The 26,429-nt window shown below is 36.9% G+C and overlaps 1 protein-coding gene across 1 annotated transcript; it reads left to right on the top strand.

Annotated features, from left to right (window-relative positions):
- The first annotated feature begins 472 nt into the window (after positions 1 to 472).
- On the top strand, positions 473 to 13,438 carry LOC125067528. Its single transcript, XM_047676187.1, has 2 exons — positions 473 to 858; positions 13,288 to 13,438. Exons 1-2 carry the CDS (start codon positions 473 to 475, stop codon positions 13,436 to 13,438), a joined length of 537 nt encoding a protein of 178 aa, XP_047532143.1.
- The last annotated feature ends 12,991 nt before the right edge of the window (positions 13,439 to 26,429 follow it).

Below are 26,429 nucleotides of genomic sequence, written 5' to 3'. Positions count from 1 at the left end.
CAGTCGCTCGCGAGGGTAACTGTCCCACTGAAGTGATAAGGTGTGGAGAAATTGCACGTGCGCACAGTTACATGGGTATGGTCCGCGTGACATGCCCAATAGTTGCGGCGAAGAAACTATCTGACGCCGGTCGGCTCTTGGTTGGGTGGAGCTCGGCCAGGGTTTACGTGCTGGAGCAGCGCCCTCTGCGTTGCTACAAATGCATGGGCCTTGGCCATACCAGGATGCTATGCCCATTTAGTGCGGATCGAGGGAGCCTTTGCTTCCGGTGCGGCGCTGATGGTCACAAATCGGCTGAATGCACCGGGAAGCTGTGCTGTGCGGTGTGCACAGACGCTGGCAAGCCTTCCGGACACATGATGGGGTCAAAGGAATGTAATCCCCCAAACACGAAAGGTAAGGTGGCCTTAGGCACCCAGTCCACCACCAACGTCGGACAGCGCCCAGCAGAGGAGGAAGCTGCAATGTCAACATGAGCGCACAATTCAGCTTCCTTCAGGCTAATATCAACCATTGCGCCGGGGCTCAGGACCTACTACTGCAGTCCATGGCGGAGTGGGGGATCGATCTGGCGGTGGCCTGCGAGCCCTATTATGTCCCGCCCCTACCTCATTGGGTAGGGGACTCGGATGGTACCGTGGCGGTCCTCGCGAAAAGCGGAACGGGTCCCTCTATCTCACTCGTTGAAAGGGGCTCGGGTTACGTAGTGGTGGGGTGGGGGGAGTACGTGGTCGTTGGAACGTACTTCTCCCCGAACCGCAGCCTGGCTGAGTTCGAGATCTATCTCGGCTTCGTCAGATCTGCGGTGGCCAGGCAGTCGCCTAAACCGACAGTGGTTCTTGGTGACCTAAACGCAAAGTCGCGTGCCTGGGGCAACCCTGCCACAAATCCGCGAGGAAGGGCCGTCCAGGTGTGGGCACTGCTCTCCGACCTGTCCCTTCTCAACAAGGGGCAGGTTCACACCTGCGTGCGCCAACAGGGGGGTTCCGTGGTGGACGTTTCGTTCGCCACCCCTGTCGTAGCACGCAGAGTGGTCGATTGGAGAGTGGAGGAGGAGGTGGAGACTCTATCGGATCACCGCTACATCCGATTTGAGATCTCCACCTCTCGCAGGCCGGCGGAACCCCAGAGGGTGCCGACCAAGCTGCCGAGGTGGTCTCTCGGCCAGGTCGATCGAGAACTGGTCAAGGAGGCCGCGATCGTGCAGCGGTGGGGTTCCGCAGGGAGGACGGAGGGCGCTAACGCAGAGGAGCTGGCGGGCCGCATGCGCAGTTCGCTCAAGGAAGTCTGCGATGCGGCCATGCCTCGGACCCGGCGCAGGGTTACGCGTCGGCACGTCTATTGGTGGTCACCCGAAATCGCCGACCTTCGGGCGACTTGCTGCCGGGCGCGGAGGGCCTACGTCCGCTGTCGAAGGCGCAACGGCCTCGACACGGATCTGGAGAGACAGATGCTGGATGCTTATCGCCAGCTGAAAAAAGATCTGCAGCTGGCGATAAGCAAGGCCAAGGAGAAGGCCAGGGAGGAGCTTCTGGCGGGTCTCAATCGAGACCCGTGGGGGCGCCCGTATCGCGGTGTGCGCGGGAAGTTCCGCAACCAAGGCGCCCCCGTCACTGAGACGATGCCGCCGGAACTCCTCCTACGCCTGGTCGGGGAACTCTTCCCCCATCCAGGCGAGCATGTCCCTCCACAGATGGCCCGCTCCGTGATCGAAGACGCAGTGGCTCCACCACTGACCACGGAGCGGGAGATGGAGATGGCCCTCGGCCGCTTGAGGGCCAGGAACACGGCGCCGGGTCCGGACGGGGTTCCAGGGCGTGTTCTGTGCGACGCCCTGGAATTCCTGGGTGCAAGGCTTCGGGAGCTGTTCGACGAGTGCCTGTGCAGCGGGCAGTTTCCGAAGCCTTGGAAAGAAGGGAAATTGGTCCTGTTGCCGAAGGAAGGTCGGCCGATGGATTCGCCTTCGGCGTACAGGCCAATTGTGTTGCTGAACGAGACGGGAAAACTTTTCGAGAAGATCCTCGCAGCCCGTCTCGTTCAGCACCTCGAGGAGGTCGGTCCGGGTCTCTCAGAGGCTCAGTACGGGTTCAGGGCGGGCCGGTCGACGGTCGACGCTCTGAACGCCCTGAAGACTCGGACGACAGAAGCGGTAGCCCGGGGGCAAGTCATCCTGGCGGTGTCACTCGACGTGGCGAACGCCTTCAACAGTCTCCCTTTCGAGACGATACGGGAGGCACTCCGATACCATGGGGTGCCGACCTATCTCAGGAGGCTACTGGAGGCGTACCTCCAGGACAGGGAGGTCCTCTGGGCGGGGGTCAATGGGCGGTTGGTCCGGCGTCGGGTAGGTTGCGGCGTTCCACAGGGGTCGGTTCTCGGCCCAATTTTGTGGAATGTCGGTTTCGACTGGCTCCTGCGAGCTCCCGTCCTTCCCGGGATGGGGGTGTTGTGTTACGCTGATGACACCCTCGTCACGGCGACTGGGCGGGACTTTCGGGAGGCAGCTCGCCTCGCCGAGGTCGGAACGGCTCTCACCGTGGACCGTATGGGAATGCTGGGCTTGAGGGTCTCCATAAATAAAACGGAGGCCCTTCTATTCCACGGTCCACGGAAAGGACCCCCACGAGGGGCGAGTATCACCGTCCGGGGGACGGTGATCAAGGTGCAGGCCCAGATGAAGTATCTGGGCCTCATCCTGGACGGTCGATGGAGCTTCGGGCAGCATTTTGTCCATCTCGGCCCGAGGCTCATCAACGCCGCCGCCGCTCTCGGCCGCCTCCTTCCGAATGTGGGAGGACCGGGATCGCTATGCCGGCGTCTTTATTCCGGCGTAGTGAGGTCGATGGCGCTGTACGGTGCTCCGATCTGGGTTGACGCCCTCACCGCTCACAATCGGGCCCTGCTGCGGAAGCCGCAGAGGGTCATAGCGGTGAGAGGCATCAGAGGGTACCGTACGGTGTCATGGACTGCGGCGACACTTCTCGCGGGCGATCCTCCCTGGGAGCTCCAGGCGGAGGTGCTCGCGGAGGTGTACCGGTTCCGGGTCGAATCGAGGAACCGCGGCGACTGTCCAGGGTCGGCGGAGGTCGGGCGGATCAGGGCTCTAGCCCAGAAAGCCCTGATCGTCCGATGGCAGGAGGATCTGGGGTCACCCACGGCGGGCCTGGCGACAGTGGAGGCGATCCGTCCCCACTTGAGTCGCTGGGTCGTGAGAAAGAAGGGCACACTCACCTTCAGGATGACACAGGTACTTACCGGGCACGGGTGCTTTGGTAAGTACCTGCACGGAATAGCGCGGCGGGAGGTGTCACCCTCCTGCCACGAGTGTGGTGCGCCAGTCGACACGTCGCACCACACCCTGAGTGAGTGTGCTGCGTGGGGGCCCCAGAGGCACACCCTGGCGGCGACTATGGGCGGAGACCTCTCGCTGCCGAGCATCGTCAACGAAATGCTCAGTAGCGAGACGTGCTGGTCGGCGATGCGGTCCTTCTGCGAAAACGTGATGTCGCAGAAGGAAGCCGCAGAGCGGGAGCGGGAAGAGGATGCCGCTGCAGACCCGCTCCGCCGAAGACGACCAGGGAGGAGGAAGAAGCGCTACGCGCACCTTCTCCCCCCGCCTCAATAGGCGTCGCAGGGACTAGGAGGGTCTCAGTACCCTGAGAACCCCTTCTAGGTATTGGAGGCCGACCGTCAGGGCGTCACGGTAGCATGCGTAAGCGATCCCGTGGCGCTCGCCGAAAGGCGGAGAGGGTACCGCTGGTTTTTTAGTGGGTAAACCCGGCGTACCTGGGCGCACTCCGCGTCCAGGGCTCCGGGGAGTCCCACACACCCCCCCACTTACCATCACGTGGGGGAAGCGCGTAAAGCGTTTTTCCAGCGAGAAAAAAAAAAAAAAAAAAAAAAAATGTATTTAGTTAATTTAATGAAACGACAACGTACACCGTTCTTTATTTTAGTCCTAAATGATTTTAAGATGCTAAAAATAACCGCAGAACACTACCGTGAAATATCAAGAAGTGATGTACTGGAAAACTAGTTCCTGGTAGAAGAACGTCCAAACTAGAAAACGCTTTTATAATATTAGGTTTATAATAGTTGCTTTATTTGTATATAAAATAGTTTTGTAAAAGTGCGAATGGGTAGTAGTAGTATCTGATGGTTAGTCGTCACCATCAGCCATAGATATTGGCATTGTGAGAAATATTACCCATTACTTATGTACATCACTAACTCGCCGCCAACCTTGGGAACTGAGTTCTTATATCCCTCATGCCTTTAGTTATACTAGCTCACGAACCCTTCAAACCGGTTCACAACAATACTTAGTTATTGCTGTTTGGCATTAGAATATTTGATCTGTATCCTGTTACTAACTAAATATATATTAAAATAAAAAATAAATAAATATAAAAATATTAATAATAAAATTACAAGAACACAAGCAAAGAATCGCCTGTTCTTCAATTATTGGCCTTGTCTGAGCCTTAGACAGCCAGTCAATTTTACAGTGTGTAATAGAAAAGCCCAGGAGGCAGCGTTGAAAACTACAAATTTATTTGTTTCTGTTTGATTATAATGTCAAGTACTTTATTTCGGGTTATAAGTTCAAATGAAAGTGTGTTTGTAGTGGTGGATCTGCTTATCAGTAATTTACAAATTGTAACAAAAAATCTAACACTTATTTTCATAGACTTTGCACACATAATATTTAGGAATGAAATAATAAATTGCACAAAAAAAAATTAGTAAATCATTACCAATATTGAAACGCTACCTTCCGAACTATAAGTCACAATATACTGTTAAGCGCATTTTGTCATATTATTAAAAGATATATGTAATTTTAGTATGTTCATGTTTGCGCTATAATATTGTGTTAGGATGAGGTTATGATCGTTTGTCAATCACCGACCAGACAATCTAGCGTCGTGAACGATGGTGGTAATTTTTTTATCATTGATTTCTACACCATTTGGCAATTTGAAATAAGCATTTACTATAAGTATATATTTTCAAAGTCAATCAAAAGTTCTTAGTTCAATAAAGAAGCGTAAATTCATAGCATGTGACTGTTCTGTTTTAAAATTTATTTTATATAAGATAGTTTTCATTTTTTACTTTGCCATGTTTGTAATGAATTAATAGCAAAAAACAATCTGCGCTCAGCCTAAGTAATATACGCACGTGCATTATTTTTGCCATAATATACCAGCATAACTTAGTAATAACTTTATCGTTCTAATTTAATATAAAGATTAACAACTTTAGTTATATCATACATAATTTTAAAAATGTAATAATACCGATACATCGATATACGTAAAGAAATTGCATTCGCGTCCACATCGCCTCAGTAGTCTGTCCGTTAATTGAAACTGAGTAAACCCACTGAAGCAATTTATGACAGCTAATAAATGGCTCAGTGTAGAATGAACCGAGCTGTTTGCCAAGTCGGTTATTTTCCTCTTATATATGTTTTAAGAACATGTTTATTTTCCCTTACTCATTTTAACGCTAATACTCTTGTAAGCAATATATGTTCACAAACAAAAAAAAAAAATGTTCAATTTAATATACTTCGTCTCGTAATTAATACCTATACGTTTAAATTCTGTTCAAACCGGAATACAACGCAACTCGACAGATTAAGAGGACCAATGGCTTCACGTGCTTTTCAAGGTACGAGAGTGTATTACTGGTAACGTTCAACCCGTCCTGGCTTCTATAGTCTTATTGCTAGCACTCAGACTGACGAGGCAATTAGTATTAAGATTGTGCTAAGAGGATAACTGACAATAGTCAATGTCGTCGTGTATAAAAGTCGTTGAAGTATTGAGACCGCAAAAAAAAGTAAAAAAAAATAATAATTATAGTTAAAAAAACACGCTTTGTCACTGACTTGAACGAGGAGTTTGTTGGTATTGGGCAGTCCTTGAAGAGACCAGTTTACACGTCTCTTCATTGTTCACTTATTTTGTAATCCTAATTACATGTAAAATTTACGTTTCAAAAATTAGGAAAAGGTGAACCGAGATAGCCCAAGTATAAACGTCGTGAAGTTCATGTGATTAAAATCTGCCACATGTGTTTATACCGACTTTCATTGGAGCAGCGTGATAAAAGAAGCTCAAAAAATTATCTTCTAAAGTAGAAGCCTTAGCCCAAAAGGTTATAAAAAAACCCTATATTTTCTCACATAAGTATGCTAGATACACGATGATGAAGTAAAATAATAGTGAAGCCTTTAAAAACGAAGAGTATTCACAATGAAACTCGATATTAAAAGATTGCAAACCACAATTTAAAAATGAGTGGGTACAATTAAACTTGGTGTACTTCTAGCGAATAGAAATCAAAGAATCGTTGGCCCATTGCCCATTTGTCGTTTAAACCTGTGGAAAACGGCCTTCTTATGGTTTAATTCAACAAGAATCGTGTTTGCGACGATGCCAAAATCTACTATCTCAATAACTTTCTTTAATAACATTCTACAACTCGCTGTAGTAAATTTCATCGTTACTTTTATAAAAAGTTTATATATCACTAGCTGTTCTGAGTGTTTATAACGTAAAAAGATATTCTATCGGACTGACATTCTGACGTAAGCGCATTTATAGAAACAAACAGTTCAGCTTTATGTATTGGTATCAATAAAATAACTTTAGATGACGTAAATCTTTGAATGTCACTTGTTCATAGACGTTGTTACATTATTAAAATATTTATTCTACCACGCTTTACAATAAATTAAATTCATTCATTCCATTCATGTTGCCATTCCTCATAATTAAACTTCATATAACTGTTTGATGTGGTTGTTATAAATATATATGAGATTTTTTTACTTTATTATGTAATTGACATTGACTCTGTAAGAAATAATAACCATTCCTTACATCACATGTGCCACCAAAATCGGGAGCTAAGATGTTATGTGCCCTGTTCCTGTAGTTACACTTCACTTACCCTTCAAATTGGAACACAACAATTTTAAGTATCGTTGTTTGGTAGAATATCTGATGAGTGGGTGGTACCTACCCAGGCGGGCCCTGCCACCAAGTAAAACTACTAATTTAATAATTTACTACAAGCTTATGATACCTACTTTATGATTATAACACTGCTGTTTTTAATGTAGCCAAACTAACTTTACTGTTTAGACTCTTAGAAATCGCTACAAAAATCCCCAAAGTAATTAAATCTAAAAATAATACTAATAAAAAAAAAAAAAACAATTTCGACATACACTTATTAAAATATAGAAAACAAATTCAAGTAACAATATAAATACGATTATATAATTTTTTTGAAAAGATTTGTGTTATAACTTCATAATAATCTTCGATTGATAAACATGTTAGGTTAGCCCTTATCCACATAGTTCACTGTGAACAATTGCCACCAAGCAAATACTTACCAACGTTCCCTGAAGCGGTTTCTCTATACACCACAATGCTGGGACGGTATCTTGAATGAATTTCGACTATGTAAGTTATCTTTAAACTACTGGTATGAACTATAAATTATTAATAACGTGATCACTCCTCAAAAGGTATTCAAACTATGTTCATTTTACAGTATAATAAATATGTTAGCTCATCGTATTTAAAATGTTTACGGCGTTTAATTGTAAATTTTCTTACAAATATTCAACATATTTTTTTTAATTTTTTAACATATTAAACCACGTAGTATTTAAATCCTTTTAAAGTACGTCGAATAATTATAATTTGTTTATTTTCGAAGTACTTTATGACGACGTATTTAAAATAAGATGTTGTAGATAACGTTACGAAGAATTTTGAATTCATACCGCCTTGAAAATTATGTATGTATATATTGTTCGATTCTAGTAATAATATACGACACGTACCTACAGTATGTCAGTTTCAGCTCGCTAAGTCTCTTTTGTTTTATATAATTTATACATTTATAAATAAATAAAAATATTATTTCAAATACATACATATTATTGATTGATCACAATTTTACTTTGATGAAGGAATAATTTTAATATTATTAATGAGACAGACAGAATACCGACAATTAGGCAACTGTAATTAAGGAAAGCAATTACGTGTATAATAGAAATCTGAGGCGTTCATGAAAGAACGCTTTCGGAAAGTTGTAAAAAAATCTTCCGTTCCTCACCAATGTGCCTTTTTCGTGAATAGTTTGCATCAAAAACGTTTAAGTACCTTTAAACAGATAATATCAATTATAATTTAGATTTTCAGGGTAACTTTGAAATTGAATTTTAAATAAAACAAACATAAATATTCACTAGAATTGGATTTAAAAATCGAAAACGCAATTTAAACGTAGCTTCTTTCAGTATTGACAAAAAAATCTGTGTTCAAGACATGTATTTGTTTAGAAACAAAAAATATATAGTGTTTTAAAAGAATGGGCGCCGTCACAGGCAGCAGTGCAATTAAAACCGATCGAGTAATTGGGCGTAGCATTAGATCGGTTGATGTTCGAGAAAATGTGGTTTAGAAGGAAAATAAACTTCTTTTAAAGAAGTCAAGATATATTTTAAAATCAAGTTCATTTTTTATGAGGAGAAAACATAGATAATTCTAGAACAACATTGATTCTGCGGAATATAACTCAAGACTTACTATTTTGCCTGAATTATATATAATCAGAATCATTATTGCTTATAAGCTAATTGAGCCGAGATGGCCCAGTGGTTCATCTTCTTAACCGATGTTTTCGGGTTCAAGCCTAGGCAAGCACCACTGAATTTTTATGTGCTTATTTGTGCTTATAATTCATGTCGTGCTCGGCGGTGAAGGAAAACATCGTGAAGAAACCTGCATGTGTCTTATTTCAACGAAATTCTGCCACATGTGTATTGCATCAACCCGCATTGGAGCAGCGTAGTGGAATATGCTCCAAAAGCTTCTCCTCAAAGGGAGAGGAGGCCTTAGCCCAGCCGTGGGATATTTACGGACTGTTAATGTAAAGTAAAAATAAGCTAATCGTGGACAAGGTTGTACAAAATCAATTTTAATATATTTTTTTCCTTCCATAAGTAAAATTAATTTTACATATATTTAGAATAAATATAATGTAATTGTATGAATAATCAAGATTTCTAGTTTTTTGGTCATTTGTGTTGCCTCAAAGCGAAGAGGTAAAGCCGTATTTATATAGTATCCCTTAAAACTCCTTACTCGGAATGTAAGTAATGTATGCACCAATATAAACTAGGATATGCAGAATTATATAAAACATCATCAAATACAAAAACAACAATAAAAAAATTATAATTTACCGCAAAAGGATTACTCACAAACTATTTCAGAACGCATATCGTTATAATATATGTATATATGGTTATAATAATAATATCCCCATAATAGTAAAACGGTGTTTATAAGCACATGTATTGGCGATCGGCCATTGTGCGGTTTAAAAACGGCTGTAATTGGCGCAACCATAATTTAATTCTACTAACGTAGTATTTGAACTGATACCAATTCAAATTTAATAAAAACTAAAACCAAATGACTAAATCAGTGTAGCATTAACTTGTATCTGTATAATTAATTTCAATATTATTGTCGTTTTATATAATACATTTCGCAAATTTGTGTCGGACTTGATACTTTTAAACTTTTTGTATAATTATCACTATTGAATTCTTAGTCTTTTTAGTTATTATTTACACTGTATTCTGATTAATTATTATTACAGAGTTCTCTAACATAGCCTTCTTGCGTACTGTCAATGGTATTGCCATGCTGCGTACCTTCGGGTTGGAGTCGAATGTAGAACTACCACTCTCCAACTTAATATTCGGCGTAAAGTGGTATCTAAGTTGCCGCGTTTCGTCCGTAATGTGAGAGTCCCGGTTGCTTGATTTCTTTTCCGCCATAAAAGATGATGGTTGTGCAGAATTAGGTATCATACCCAGAAGGGTACCATCAGCGATTGTGGTGGAGAATCCCTCTCTGGGCAACCATGCTCAGGACGCATAACACCTCAGCAAGGATGCCCAGACTGCCCTCCGAATGCTAAGGGGGTCCAATTTTGGGCTCGCCACTGTTCAGGGCAATTAGAGCCGGTATTATAAGGCAACCCTCATAAGGGGACTCATATCCAAATTGGAACATTCCTTTATACCACGAGCTGGGATGTGCGTTCATGTCAGAGATGATATCTGTTCTCGACGCTTCGGCAGCCTTGAAGTGCAGGACGAATGTATTATCTGGCTGCGTGTAGACTGCGATAACCATCCATGAATATTGTCTTTAGATCCCATAGCGGTAATGACGAAACCGACCGATTGGTTGTACATGTCCAAATAGCTACAAATTCCGTGCTGCAGCAGACTCCATCCGCGAGATCGTTATTGTTAAGAAACTATTCATTCAATCTCTATCAAATCCTCGTCGCTTCTGCAAGCGATGGTGTTGCAGATGTCAATGGGCGCTGGTAGTTGTTTCCATCAAATAACAATAATTAAGGGAAAAATTTACACAAATTTTCTGTAAGCTTGACTTAGTTTTCTTTAATGTCACTATTTTATAGTGCTCCGAATAATATTTATCTAGGTATCCTGCATTTATCTTTCATTCCGAGGTTTTTGCGTATGCGTGTCTTATAGTAAGCCAAGGGCGAAACAGGCAGATAATAATCATTAATACGGAATGTCGTACTATCTAGAATTGCGTTTCGCAAGTATGCGTGTTTTGTCAGAGTCTAACTAGATGTTCGTGCAAGTCGATAAAAAGGAAGATTGCGTGTAAAGCAATAGATTACTTTATCAACCGTCGTGCAGACAACACGTGTTAAGAGACTGTCCAACGTTTCGTTGTGTTGATTAATAGTTTAATCGATCTTATAGTTTTGTTGCACACAACCCGAACCACACTTAGAAAATGTATACTGTAGAAGATTATATTACGTATTTGACTATTCTATGTCATTTTTGGAAAAGAGTAACTACTGGGATTTTTTGCCCATTCTTCAGCTTTAATATATATAATAAAATAAATAATAATTGAATAAATTCAGTTCTGTAACATGAAAATTTAAAAATACTTTTAAGAGCTAAAGAAGAAGAAGAGAGATAGAAAATAAAAATTGGTGTTATTAACAAATTCAAACTAATATGTTTATTCGATTTCTATACTAATTCATTTTAAATCTATTCATAACTACGAATACTATATTAAATAATATGCATACTTAACAAAATTAGCTTGCAGACAGTATACTTTAAACGACTCAATTAACTTTGTAATGTAACTCAGTTCAAGCGAGCTAGAGAAGTCTCAAGACCCACTTTCAGTAAATTTGTTTATATAGATGCTGATATATAAAAGACATACCAAAATTAATGATCATATTTTATCAATTCTAAATATATTTTTTATTAGATGGAGAAATCGGCCACCTAATGGTTAGTGGTCACCAAAGCACATATACATTGGCACCGTGAAAAAGAATCTTTACATGCCCAAAAGTGTATCCCTTGTACCTGTAGTTACACTGGTTCACCCACCCTTCAAATAAAAACTTAATAATACTAAGTATTGCTGCTTGGTGGTAGAATATATGATGAGAGGTCAATACTTACTGGCTTGCACGAAGCCCTACTATCAAGTAAATAGAATGTCATACAATCAACCCTTTGATCCGTACTTGTCAATATAAAAACAATTTCAGACGAAGGATTGCAAATCTGCAAAGTAGTAATTTGTTGTTCTTAGAGGACTACGTTGATGATATTTGACATCGAAGTCTAACCTACGTCACAATCAGCAAATTGGATCAATGAAAAAAAATGCAGACAAAAGACGTGTCTACTTTTAAATTACTTTATTGCGGTCTATTTACTACTTACCAAATGTAATTGAGGATGACAGAGCTCCATAAAACGGTTTATTTCCAAGAAAAGATTGCTATGAAAAGTGCATTGACCGCCAACTTGCTTAAGTTATTTGAAACATACTGTGTTATTATTTATCTTGTTTTTATTATTATTTATTATTTACTTTACATTTATATTATATTAATGTTTTTGAATATTCTATTGAGTTTTATTTTCTTTATTTATTTTATGTACCAACAGAGTATACAGAAAATTATATAAATGAAAAATGTGTACAAAGGGATAACTTATCTCTAACAAGAGATCTCTTCCAGAAACCCTGAATTTAGTGGAGATTATTTGTAATACATATTTATGGTGTAGGTACAATATCAATTAGTTTTATATTATAGAATTCAAGTAGACTTAACGATAAATGAATATATTACACACTAAATACAAATATATACATTAATATATACTATTATCTATAATATATATATACATTCAACTTACATAGATACAAAAAAATATATATACATACATATAAAATAAATTAAACTTAAGTGGCAAGAAAGTGTTGCTTAACTCTGATTTTAAACGATTTTATCGTAACATTATTATGGAAAATATTATCTGGAAGAGAGTTCCATAGGCGAGCGGCAACAACGGAAAACGAGTTACCATAGGAAGTAGTATTAAAAAATGGTACCTCAAGAGTTTTCGACGCCACACATGCGCGTACTGGTCTTTCACGAGCAGGACAAAACAGAAAACGCTCATGTAGGTAATCAGGGCTACCATGGTTTAATATATTAAAAAGAAGCGATAATATGTGCAAGCTCCGGCGAAGTCGGATAGGAAGCCACTTTAACTGACGTCGAAATTGAGAAATGTGATCAAATTTGCGCAGACCGTAAATGAAACGAATGCACAAATTTTGAAGTCTATCTAGTTTGTCAAGTAGCTCTTCATTCGCATCAAGATAGCAAATATCAGCGTAGTCCAGGATGGGAAGAAGAAGGGATTGTGCAAGTAATATTTTTGTTTTAAAAGGAAGGAAATTCTGCAAACCTTTTAGAGAATGCAGAGAGAAATGAACACGTTTACTGACTTCGTTAACCTGAGCTCTCCATGATAAATTGCAATCTATGACTAACCCCAGATTAGTAGCTTGGTCGCTATATGCAATTTGAGTTCCATCATAGACAATTGATGGTACAATGTCCCAATTAATTTTGCTACATAACTGTCTGGTACCTATTATCATTGCCTTCGACTTCAAGGGATTAACAAGAAGCCCAAAGGATGTAGCCCAGTTCTTAATTTCAACAAGATCATGATTGATATCATGTATGGTCGAACACAGATTTGATAAGGTGGCGTGTCTATAAAGCTGTAAATCGTCTGCATAGAGATGGTAGTGAGAAGAAATAACTTTGGTAATTTCATTAATGAAGATTGAAACCAGAAGAGGAGAAAGTACGCCGCCTTGCGGAACGCCAGCAGAGAGATCAGCCCAGTCCGAGGAAGCCTCATCAGACTTTACCATCTGCCGACGACCACGAAGATAAGATTGGAACCAATCAATCACAGGCTGAGCAAAGTTAAGTGAGCGAAGGATACCAAGCAATACATCAAAGTCGACTGAATTAAAGGCATTGTTAAAATCGAGCAAAATGAGAATAGTAAACTCTCTTTTGTCCATAGCGAAGCGAATGTCTTCAGTGACTTTAAGCAGTGCGGTGGAAGTACTGTGACCGGAACGGAAACCGGATTGAAAAGGACTAAGGAGATGATTATGTGTTAGGAATTCTGACAGTTGCTTATGTACAACGTCTTCAAGGATTTTTGATAGGATAGGCAAAATAGAGATGGGACGAAATTGTGAAAATGAAGAGGGATTTGATAATTTGGGTAAAGGAATCACATGTGCTAACTTCCAAGCTGTTGGAAAGGTATTAGATTCAAAGGAAAAGTTTATAATGTGGGTAATAACAGGGTTTAAAGAGTCAAGAACAGGTAATAACATATCCCGACTAATGTTGTCATTACCAACCAACATTTTTATCATGCCGGGATTCGAATCGATTGATATTAAGATCCTCTATTATTTAACTAAACTTAATAGCTGTGCTAATTATATATATGTGCTATTATATAAATCCCCCCAAGCGAGCCGAGATGGCCCAGTGGTTAGAACGCGTGCATCTTAACCGATGATTTCGGGTTCAAACCCAGGCAGGCACCACTGAAATTTCATGTGCTTAATTTGTGTTTATAATTCATCTCGTGCTCGGCGGTGAAGGAAAACATCGTGAGGAAACCTGCATGTGTCTAATTTCAACGAAATTCAGCCACATGTGTATTCCGCCAACCCGCATTAGAGCAGCGTGGAGCAGCGTGAGAGGAGGCCTTTATCACAGCAGTGGGACATTTACGGGCTGCTTATGTTTATGTTATATAAATCCACAGTTAAATTATTTATGGCAAACTAAGGAAGATACCATTGTTATTTCAAGGCTATGAAATAATAATTGTCAACAAACTTTCGGATTCGGCATTTAAGTCGTTACATATTTTTTTATCATGGGATTAAAAAGATTTATCATCGCTTCCCGTTCATTTATTCACGGCTTAAAACCCATATTATTGGTATTTAAGATTATTTTAAGTAGTTTTTTCATAATTCAATAACGTTGAAATAAAATGTAGGAATTTGAAATAAACATCTAAGTAGTTTTATTTACTGCGAATGTGTAAATGAACAAAATTTGTGTTTACTGAAGTTTATTTCCTACGGAACCGAAACACGCGGTGACTGTGAAACTGCGTGGTAATTTTACGCTGACTTTGAAAGGAAAATGGTGAAAATCAAAGGCAAGTTTATTTCACAACTTATGTTTCGTTTTATTGTAAAGCCATTCGTATTTAGTTAGACGTGATTACTGTTGAAATTTGTAGAATTTTTCTCTTCTATTCGTAGTATTTCTTGTTAATTTTAATACACTCGTATTTTATAATTTTGCCAACTACAGACCAATTATAACCAAACCATAAATTCCTGGCATATACAGACAATAACGATGACGTAATGTGATACACAATCATCAATACGGCTTCGGTAAAAAATATATAATACTCCAAAACAACAAGCAAGAGAGTTTGAGTCTTTTGGCAATGATTTCGACTTTGGTCGACCAAACAGAGGTCGATGGTGAGATTTTTGAATCGAGTAAGGTAAAGCGGCACTTCACACCAGTTTTATACTTTATATCATATTCAGCTTTGTTCTTTACAATCAACAGCTTTAATCATCATTAGATCGTCTCTCGTGTAGTCAAAATAAATAATCCATTTAAACAATATTAAAAAAGAATGATAATTTACCTGTCGTTTCTCATAAAGTAGAAGAAAGCGTTTTATGTGATAAAACATCTATACTATGATATATATTTTTTATTTTTTATTCATATAATGATCTATCAGTTTTTTAGGCTGTGAATTATTAATATGCCCTAGCTGTTTCCAATGCGGAAGAAATCGAGATACTTTAACGTTTTTATCAACCCTTAGGAATTTTATTAGGGGATGGTAACTATCTTCCACAATTTACAGCTTAGATACGGGCTAAACCTTAGAATCGATTGCGGGATTAGTGAGAGGACAAATTGAGATCAAGTTGGTTTGTTAGGTCTACTGTGCCGTTATACCAACCTAAATAGTAACTCATTTTATCTGCAGTAAAACTACTAGAGTGACATTGTTAAATAAAGACAAAAACAAGATACAACAAATGAGATTAAAAAAAAATAATGCAGGTCATATGATTGAAACGTAGAAAGAAGAAAGAAAAATATCCGTGATACACACACATGCACACGCACACACAATTAGATTGCAAAGTTCATCCGTGTAAAGTTTGAGTAAAAAGGTTTTACTTTTATTATATGTTGTAAACATATCAATTTTAACTGAATATGCCAGTTTTCATTTTTTGTTGCAACAATCAATAGTTTCCAGGAAATAGTAACGATTTGGGAGTACTCAAATGTCCAACGCACACGGAAACTAAGTCGCGAACACATGATACATTTTAATTAAAATCGGTTCTTTGTTTTCTAAACTACGTACGGATAAATACATACACACATGCAATATCCACAAAAAAAACATCGAAATTATTAATATATCTTCGAATATTTAGTGTCGAAATTATAATCGATCTCGGGTTTGTTTGCGCCAATTGATACATCAATCTTCAATTTGCTACCATTAACAATACTGAACTTTCAAAAGAATTTCTCGACTTAGAGAGTTACGCTTTTTTGATGTTTTTAAATCTTATAATTAGTGTAGGCGATGATGTTTATCACACGTGTTCCTCTTTGAGTATCCATTTTTATTGGTTCATGTTTCACTTACTGACTCTTCAATTATCTTTTTCGTCAAAAATATATATTATATACAATAAAAAATAATAATATTATACGACTAGTTACTACTCGTCCTTATAATAGGTCGATAGGTTCCTAATACACATAAAACATACAAGTTTTTATACAAATAAATCTACAACCGGATCTCCAAAAAACTATTTCAATTCGTCAATTGATTAATATTAATAAATTAAAGACCGATAATTAACCATAAAATATTCGATCTTGAAACAAGGTTTTTAGATTAGATTGGTTCTTATTTCGGCTCAAACGTTCCATTCCGCGAAAAGTCTGCGAACATTCAATATTAGCCTTCATCAAAATGATTATTCTAATTCATTATAAGAGGAAAACTTCAGTAACACCAAATGTTAAGCTTGTGAATACTGCTTCAGAACTCTTAGTTAATTAGATTTTATTAAGTAAGAAAATAACAAAGTTTTCACGTAAAATTCGTGCGAAAATTATTATGCAATTTATAGCACCCGCGCCTTAATGCATTCCCTGATTAATTTATTAGGGACCGCAGTGTGTAAAATTGATGGCTACAACTCGATGAACGTATTTTATTTTACGATCATATTTTAAAGCTACGTGAAAAGTGTTTTTATAAATTTTACACAATTTATGAAAACTCGTTCGCGCTATTGACGGGCTGTTATGTTGTAGGAATATTTATTGCCTCGTTAAATATTACTTTTTATATGTGATTCCCACAGTACCATAATTTGTACGACATCTCATGCAAGTCACGTTGTGTTCGATCGCAGCATAATTTACGGCATAAAATAATAATAAAAAAATGCCATAGTTACATAAAGATTTTTTCTTTTCACTTTACTGCAAATGGTTGAGAATAAGTAAGGTGAAAATAACGTTACTTCAATGGATTCAATCGAAATATTAGTCAAGAAAAAAAACAGAGTTATAAACTTTAATATATATTAAAAAACAAAGTTAATGTAAATAATTAATAAAAAATAAAATGAATGTTTGTCTGTCTTCCGAAAGCTTTGTGAAATATTAAGAACACGAAAGTTTGAAAGAAGAACAAGATTTCAACAATTAAAGTCATATGTAGATCTTTCGATATGGATGATTAAGGAATGAGTAGAGTAGAGTGAGGAAGTTTGAAAGTGGCACCGGTAACCGAGAAGCTATCTGGAAACCGGCTGTCATGGTATGGGCATGTTATGTGGAGGAATGAGGACCGAGCTATGAGAAAAGTATTGAGAATGGTTATGGATGGATATAGAGGTAGGGGACGACCAAAGAAACGATGGATGAATTGTGTGAAAGACGATATGGTTAGAAAGAATGTTACTTGTAATGATGACATCCGACAGCGAAATATGGAAGAAGAAGACATGCTGCGCCGACCCCAGGTAAATTCAGTTAAGGGCAGGATGATGATGATCTTTATTCTAACCGTGCAAAGCCGTTACGGTTAGCCAATACATAATATAATACAATCAGCATCGAAACAAGCAATCTATCCGCCCAAGCTGCTGTAATAGATCGATGGCACGTGTTACATTTTTTTTATTCGCTTCATCAAATATTTTGTAATGTCTCTAAAGTTTCAATCAATATTACAAAGTATAAATAATAAAGCTTAAAATTAATGTGTATTTTTATACGATAACTTTCTTTAATTTATTTATAAACTAGCTGGTGCCCGCGAGTCCGTTCGCATGATTTTAAGCCTCAAAAGTGGGAGTATTATACGGTTGACATATCCGTGTATCTTTGAGTCTGTCGTAGCATTGTAGTAACTAAAAAGTATTTGTCTAACTTCATAATTTGTGTTACACGATATTACACGTAGTGCCGTCGGGGATGAAAGCATAGATTTTTTTTGCAGTTGCGCTCGCTTAAAAGTGACGTATATTTTTGGAATGAAAAGGAACCGGGGCATAAACATAAAAACATCTCCGCCGCACCCGTTATACTTATAGTATATTTATTTTCATACGCAAAGGGATGATGTTACATCACTGGAAGTCTTTCAAAAATATTTTAACCTCATCACCCTGGTTCCATAACATCTCGATTTAATAAACCGATACTACAATATAAATCAGTCAAAACCGCAACCAAATCGGTTAAGCCGATTCCCAAATTAGCGGTAACAAACGAATAGATAAACAGTCAAAAATTCTAAAGAACATATTGATGTGATCTATTGCGTTAGTAGATGCACCCAGCACAATTTTTTCTCAAATATCTTCTGTGTACAGATTTTGATCAGTTACGATTTTATTATTTGTATAGATTATATACTTACTTATATAGTGTCACGAACTATTCTTAGACATTTTATAGATTTCAAAATGTTATATATAAATTTTCCACGTATCTAAAATAGTTTTGGCATCGTTCTCTCTAAAAGCCGGCCTCGGACCGGCAATTTTCTCTCGGACCACGTCGATATAATATATCTTAAAAATATAAAACATACATATAAGCACTAACTAGCCCATACACATGTTAAAGCATATACTAATACCAACGGGGTCAATATTTTTCATAATATAATAGATACAGGATCTGTGAAAATATTGTAAAAGTCTTACTAATTGACGAAGATGTCTTACGGATCTCATTTTCAGCAGAAAGTTTATTCCGCCACGCGGCTCCAATACACTTTGATGGATACATATGTAGGAGATATTAATTTCACTGGGATGTGCCCAGTTTCATCGCTAGTCCACCACGAGCGAGATGAATCATAAAATTAAGCACATTAAAAATCAGTTATGCTTACCTGGGATTGAACACCGAGTAAACTCAGTTGTAAATAGATAATATATTTTATAAATGATATTTTCATTTAAATGAACAACAATAATTTTAGTCCAAATTATTGAAATATTTTCAATTCTGTTATTAAAATCCTTACTTCAATTTCAAAACTTTTAATCTGCAAACTTCATAATAGTAAGTTTTTATAATAAAACTCTAACAAGCGAAGTCAATAAGTTTTTAAGTTTTTTTTTTAAAAAAACTATTAAAATATAAAAAATACTATCACAAAAAATGGCTTCGTTTGCAAACTTATATATAAAACCTCTAATTTATTAAATTCGTTTTAACTGTTTGGATTCAATTAAGTTCGATCACTAATTACTCGCGTACCAGCATAATTCAGCACCAGCTGATGCTCGGGATTTTAGACATTTTTATATAAAACTTTTATGCCCTGGGTCAACAGATATTATTTATTGTGACTGTGCGATAGCCTGAAGTTTTTTTCTTATCCCAAACAAGGTCGTAAGTGGTAACCGTGTTCGATGGCACTTGTCGTATAATGTCTTAGTAATATATATATATATAATATATTTACCTCGCCATCGATCCCAAAACCGCCATGTCTTAAAAGCTGACAAAGGTAAAACAGACACAAAGTTTCTGAACTTGGAATGCTGTCATTGTTTCGTGAACCAAGAATACCCTTGTATAAACGAGCACGTATTTGCGGTTATCAAATGTTTAACTCGACTGAAATAACTTTGAATTTCTTCAACTGTCTTAAATATCTATTTTAGTTAATATGAATTTAATAAGATAAATTATTACAAGCACTTGTACAGTTTTTCGTTGAGACACTGAATAGCTTTAACTTGGTTTTTAATCACCGAATCCTTAAATTTCGAATATTATAATATACAATGCAAAACAAATACGAAATCTCGAATCATGTGCGTGTGGTTGTAGCTTTAAGCATTCATATGCATAAAATGGAAAAGACTGTTAAAAGGAATATAATCTTGTCTGTCTTGAATAATGACATGTCAAAGAAATACAACGCATTTCCGCCAAGGTTCTCTTAGTAAATGTATAAAAAAGCTCCTTGACACTATCGACGTCATACTTAAAACAGTAATTCACGTCCATTCTTATTAATATTGCAAAAAACAAACTCAAATGTATTTGTAAATTGCCATCTTAATAAAAATTGTGATTTTGATTATCATTGGAAATAGACAAATATTATACCGATATTAACAAATCCAAATGGAACACAATCGAGGAGGTGGGTCTATAAATATGCACATAAAGGTGAACATTACCCTCGACTCAACGATATTGTCCATTGTAGAGAGCCATTTCATTGTGAATGGGCGACAAAAGGACCCGACACAGTGAAAAGAAATGATTGTCGAATTATATGTAATTATGTTTAAAGTAGTAATAATCATTTCATAAAAGATAACGTGATGTTATTGTAAGGATATAATAATGCGACATTACGATGACAGAATTATGTCTGTTCTTACTACTTTGATATTGTACAAAAATATATAATATTGGGGTCAAAAATTTTGAAGCCACTCTGGTATAAGAGTGTTTTTTCTTTTTAAATATAAAACTATTACGTTAAGAAGGGAAATATGTTACATTGAAATAAAACTAGTTTTTAACGGATTTAATCGCGTATATTAATTATTTTAAAATCCCGACGTTTCGAGCACTTTGCAGTGTACGTGGTCACGGGCAGTCCGCCCGTGAGTCTAATAATCGCGAAAATCTAAGACAACATTAATATGTTACATTACTTGTTTTACCCTCATCATTATAGTTATCGTCAACAAATCTTAAATCCCTGCTGGAGTTCGGTTTCCACCTTTCGAATCCAGCCATCGGTCGCCACCCAACGCTGTGCTTGCCGGTCCGCAATATCTGGGACTTGTTGCTTCAGCGTTTATCGGCCTTTCATCATATATTCCCAATACAATTCCACTTAAGTTCTTCTCCGTTAGTTACATCAATATCAGTCAATATTTGTGTTCCAGTTGGAACAGTGAAGTTGATAATATAATTACAGTTACAAGAGACTGTCAACCTATCTTACCTATCAACTTAAATATTATGTAGATGGCTTATATCAGAATGATCTATGGAATAGTTTAAACTACTAGCAGTAATTGTATTTGTCTGTGAAATCAACCACATAACATCCCAGTCTCATTTGTACCTTCACTTTTAATTATATTATTACTGTTATTACAATCATTTAAATAAAGCATTAGTGTATTCTGTTCTTTGTATAGGATTGGGGAGCTAGCGTTTTAGTGGAATAAAGCATGCAAGCATTAATAACGTTTGAAAATAATGGAATGATGAAAAAATATGTGTTATTACAAATTTTCTTGAGCATTAAAACAAAACATAAGTTTAAATTATATTATTTAACACTCATTATAATAAAAAGAAGAGAGGGAAAGATTGCCTTGAGGGGGCTTCAATAAAGCTTTTTCCTAGTGACAATTTCTGCCACTCTATTGTAAGTCGCGTAAGTAAAAGAACTTCGGTCCTAAATCACTAACTTTTAATTATTTATCATGGATAGTGTAGAAAGCTCCGAATTCCAAAGAGAATTGGCTATATACAAACGTTCTTAGAGGACCCTTCTAAAGTGTAACGCGAACGTATTTGCGGTTATCGAAATGTTGGAGTAGAAATTGTTAGACCTTCTTAAACGATTACACAGTTTACACATCACACAGCAAAATAATTAGGAAATTCTAACGAGCCGCTTCGGTATTTGGTTTTGAGGCACACTTTTGGTTACCTTAAAATCAATCGTTTTAAAAGATAGATGTATTCATACCAATGTTGTTATAATCGTGATTATATAAAATGATATATATGCCACCACTGTTGATATGACTGTTGGCTGGTTCGGTTTTTGCCCAGAGATCGGAATTGCGATTCAAAGAAGAAATGCTTCTATCCATGCCTCCATTCCACGCGGTCAAGTTTTATACAGTTACTATTTTTAATTCATATTTGTGTCTTACTTGTCAACGTGTTGTTAATGTGATCAAATTAGTTAATGGAATATAGTTATAATAACCGCATTTTCGTAATCGTGAAGTAAATAAAATGTACATTTGTTTTTTTCTTGGAATGCTGGATATTTAATTATATTACATATTTCTAATAATATTATACGTTTCTACTCAAGCGTATCCTTTTTGTACTCAACAAAAGGGACTCCAAATATTTAACAAAAGAACTGACCCGAATAGAATAAAACGAAACTAATATTATTTTAACAGTACTTGAATTTGTCGTACTTTAATTTAAATTAACGTAATTATTTCCTTAGTCATTTCAGTCATTTCATGAGTTGAAAATATGTTAATAGCGCTTATTATAATTACTGCATACTACATTGGGCAATTGTGCCAACTGATGGTAAGTGGTCAACACCGCTCATAGAAATTGGCACTGTAATAAAATATTTACTATCCCTTACAACGCCAACCACCACCAACCTTGGGAACTAAGATGTTATGTCCTTTTTGCATTACATTACGTTACATTGGCTCACTCAACCTTCAAACCGAAACAGAACTGTATTAAATAATGCTGCCTGACGGTTGAGTATAATACGATGAGTGGGTGGTACATACTAAGACGGGCACAAATCTCTACCTCCAAGTATTTAAGACATCGTCAAACTATTACTATTCTCGTCTCGTTATTATTATTTACATGAAATCTTTATTTTTTTGTTTACTGCCTTAAACTCAGTTAACACAAAAAATGACTCAAAACGTTATCATTTGTTGAGTGGACTTGCATGAAAAATAAATTTAATATGGTTATATAAATTCACACGTAACATTATTATAATCAATTTGAAGTCCAGTTCAATCCAAAATCAATTCAAGTGTCACATTTTATAAGCGTGGGAAACTATTTACGACTGGATATTTTAGTAATCCATAAATAGCAGGTCAAATGCTTAAGCCCGTATGGATAGCGTTGATAGGGACAGCTTATACAAACAGTATTGCTTACAATGCAACAGCGAATAATACGCTAAAGCCGTACACTGTTGCGTTACAGACACCCCGATAATAGTTACCCAGTGAAGAATTATCTTGCTGTTAAATTTATCCCAACTTTGCATTTACCGCCTTAAACTTATAGCCTTACTTTTAAAATGATATTGCTTCCGTAATATTTACCGTAGTAAAAGTTAACTTTGTAAACTGCAAAACGTTCTGCAATTTTATTCTTGAGTGTTCTACTTATTCAAGATTAAAAAAGTTTTGTAACGAATTGATTAATACTGTCAATTGTATTGTAAAAGTGTTAAGGTTCTGGAATTATAAGTTGAAAATTATAATTTCATCTTAAAAATCACATTGTAAGTAGACGTGCGGTAATTATTATTATGTTTGTTAAGAAGTTCTTTAGCGTGAGTTCGAATCGGACCGCTATATATTATTTTATTACTTTGACTTCGACTATTTAAGTCGAAGTTTGCTGGTGGTTGATAAAGGAAAACATCGTTTGGAAACCAGGTGGAAGGAAGGAAACAAGTGTTGAATGGAATTCCACCAACCTGCTTTAGTGCAGTGTAAGAAACTCCGATTATTTCGTCTCAACCGAAAATGAGGCCTTAGTCCATCGGTGGAAAATTTTAAAGAATATTAATTTACTAATTTTTTGAATTTCATTTTATACGTTAAGCACTTGTTGCCAAAATAAAAAATAATTTAAAACATTTCCCAATTAAACAATTCCCCTTTTTTCTTGGTTAAATGAATAATCCCAGTTCTTTTTTATCAGTCAAATAGAAAAAATGCGAATGAGATATAAACTTATAAACCTACCCTGTATTTTACATTTTTAATAATTACGTGTTCAATAAATGATGTTCAATAAAACTTGACAAATTCCAGTAATTTGAAAAATGTTGCTTCATCTGAAAATGCAATTAAAACTACGAAAGGCTTCAGAGATAAAACTTTTTATGTAAAAGTATAATTTCGTTGCCATAAAGATAGACAAAAGAGATAGAAAGTTCCCAAACTTAGAATACTGCTTCCATTGTTTCGCGGTTTCGAAGACCCTTGTAAAATGAATGGTTTACAAAATGTTGTAAATTCTTGGAATCTCTTCAACTAAGTCGTATCAGAGATCAAACATAAAACGTATTGAAACTTGTAACTTTACTTAACAACTTCCCTTAGGTTTTAATACAAACAGCTCGATATATATCATTTTATCTGATAATGGTTTAACATAAATCAATTATTATTATTGCTTACTATTGTGTGAAGTAATTATTACATTGGTACTACAATTTGCCGTAATATTGATGTAATATAATATTAATTATAGTTAATTTAATTAAAACGAAATCAATTTGCAATCGCCGAACAATATAAATCATTTGTGCCGTGATTAAACACTGCATATTTACTGAATTTGTTTCTATTGACTGCGAGATTGTATTCTCTCTCATTCTCTCTCTCTCTCTCTCATGTGCATTTGTTATTCCCATCTGATGGTGGGTTCTGGTTTCCTAGTCTTGTATAATTATAACAAATGAAACATATATTGCGTTCGGCTTAAATTATCAAAAAAAGGTACCGTGATTGGTGATTGGTCCGCTGGGATGAGTCCTGACCCATTATTTGACACCTAAATATAAAAACAATAAAGTAGCCTTTAAATGTAAAACCTGCAAATATCACACGGCTTTGCTAAGGCATCCTCTTCTTTTCAATAAGAAGGTTTGGAGCTTACTCGACTATGCTTGTCCAATGCAGGTCTATGGACACACGTGGCGGATTCTCATCCTTCACATATAGGTTATCTCACGATGTTTCCTGTGGTGGATGTCCGGGCTAGAACTCAGAATTTTGAGGTAAGTTTTGGACCTACTGGGCCATCATGGCTCCCTAAGCATCAGTCATTTATATTATAATTAGTATTTTTGTATTCCAGTTTGAGAGTTGAATGACCCAGTGTAAGTTAGGCATAAGAGACATTTTAGACCCATAGTTGGCGATGGATTGATTTATTGCTTGAGTCTGTGGATAGCAATGCTCATTTGCTACTCTGAGACCCATTTGCTTGTTTTAATTAAAATAAATTACAACTATAAAAAATATTGACCGGTGATAACATCTCTCCTTCGTATTCGAAGTTTGTCTAAAATTTATTTAATCATTCTGAACTGTGTTACGTTGTTTTTTCACTTTTTATTTCTGTAAGAAATTAAATTTAATATTATTAGATATTTGATTACATTTTATTGTACTTTGATTTCACAGTTTGAGAAAAACATATAACATAAGTTTATCAAAAAAAAATCGATAAACGCCAACGACAAGATCTTGGTATTTGCAAATGATTATAACAAACGATGGCAGTCTATTCTACATTTTATTGACCATTTTTAGATTTAGTTTGAATCTTAGAATATTAATAGATGATGAGTATAAGTATATTTAAATTTTACAATGTGATCGAAAAAATATATCAAATAATGTCCTTTAAATTCAAAGGTACAGTTTCAGCAGTAACTTTGTTCATAAATAGCTTTATTATACGCTTTATATTGCTCAAACAATTTGGATAGATAGACTGGGGAATAGAACTTCTCTTACCAACGATGAAACAAGTATGTAAAATTTTAATCATTAAAAATTGTCACACCCGAAATTTCATGCCATCAATAAACAATTGTTTCTCCAGTAAATTGTCACAACTAATAAATATAATCTAATTCGGATTAGTAATATTTTCGTATCTACATATTATGTAATAAATGAACCATTTTTTTTTTCTTGATAACGCTAGTACGTTCCCCAGACGTGTACTAATCTTGTTGTTTGTGCCCATCGACAGTATATTCTGGATGAGACACGAAAAACACGTGTACCGAAAATAGTGAAGCACTTTGCCCGTTCAAGCATCAGGGACGGTGATATATTTGCTTGCCAGGGATCGAGCAATCGGGAAATGTTATGTAGTCTCGACATCCCTTGACATTTGACTGATAGAAATGTCGGTTGTTGATTTTAACTTTTTTGTTTTATGTCGTGCAAACTATGCCTCGGGCTTTGTTTGTATCGACATTGGACATGAAGTTTATCATGTGTCTACTAGGAGAGCGAAAATTCTTGGAAATAATAGATCTTTATCTGATCTTGATAAATATTAAATATTTAATTTTGTTTTGTCGGTATCGATGATATCTTCAAAATTATAAATATTTTTACTTATCACGTTATATTACCAGTTTTACCATAAAATCTTCACGCAACGGTAAACTCTCATTTTTATGTAAAAAGTTCAGTTATATCTTACTTGCACAAAAATTTAATACCCAAGGTACGAGGTATAAGTGG

Source organism: Vanessa atalanta, chromosome 11 (genome assembly GCF_905147765.1).
Source record: "Vanessa atalanta chromosome 11, ilVanAtal1.2, whole genome shotgun sequence".
Taxonomy (NCBI): domain Eukaryota; kingdom Metazoa; phylum Arthropoda; class Insecta; order Lepidoptera; family Nymphalidae; genus Vanessa; species Vanessa atalanta.
The sequence above is the reverse complement of the archived record's forward strand: the minus strand, read 5'-3'. Positions and strand labels throughout refer to the sequence as shown.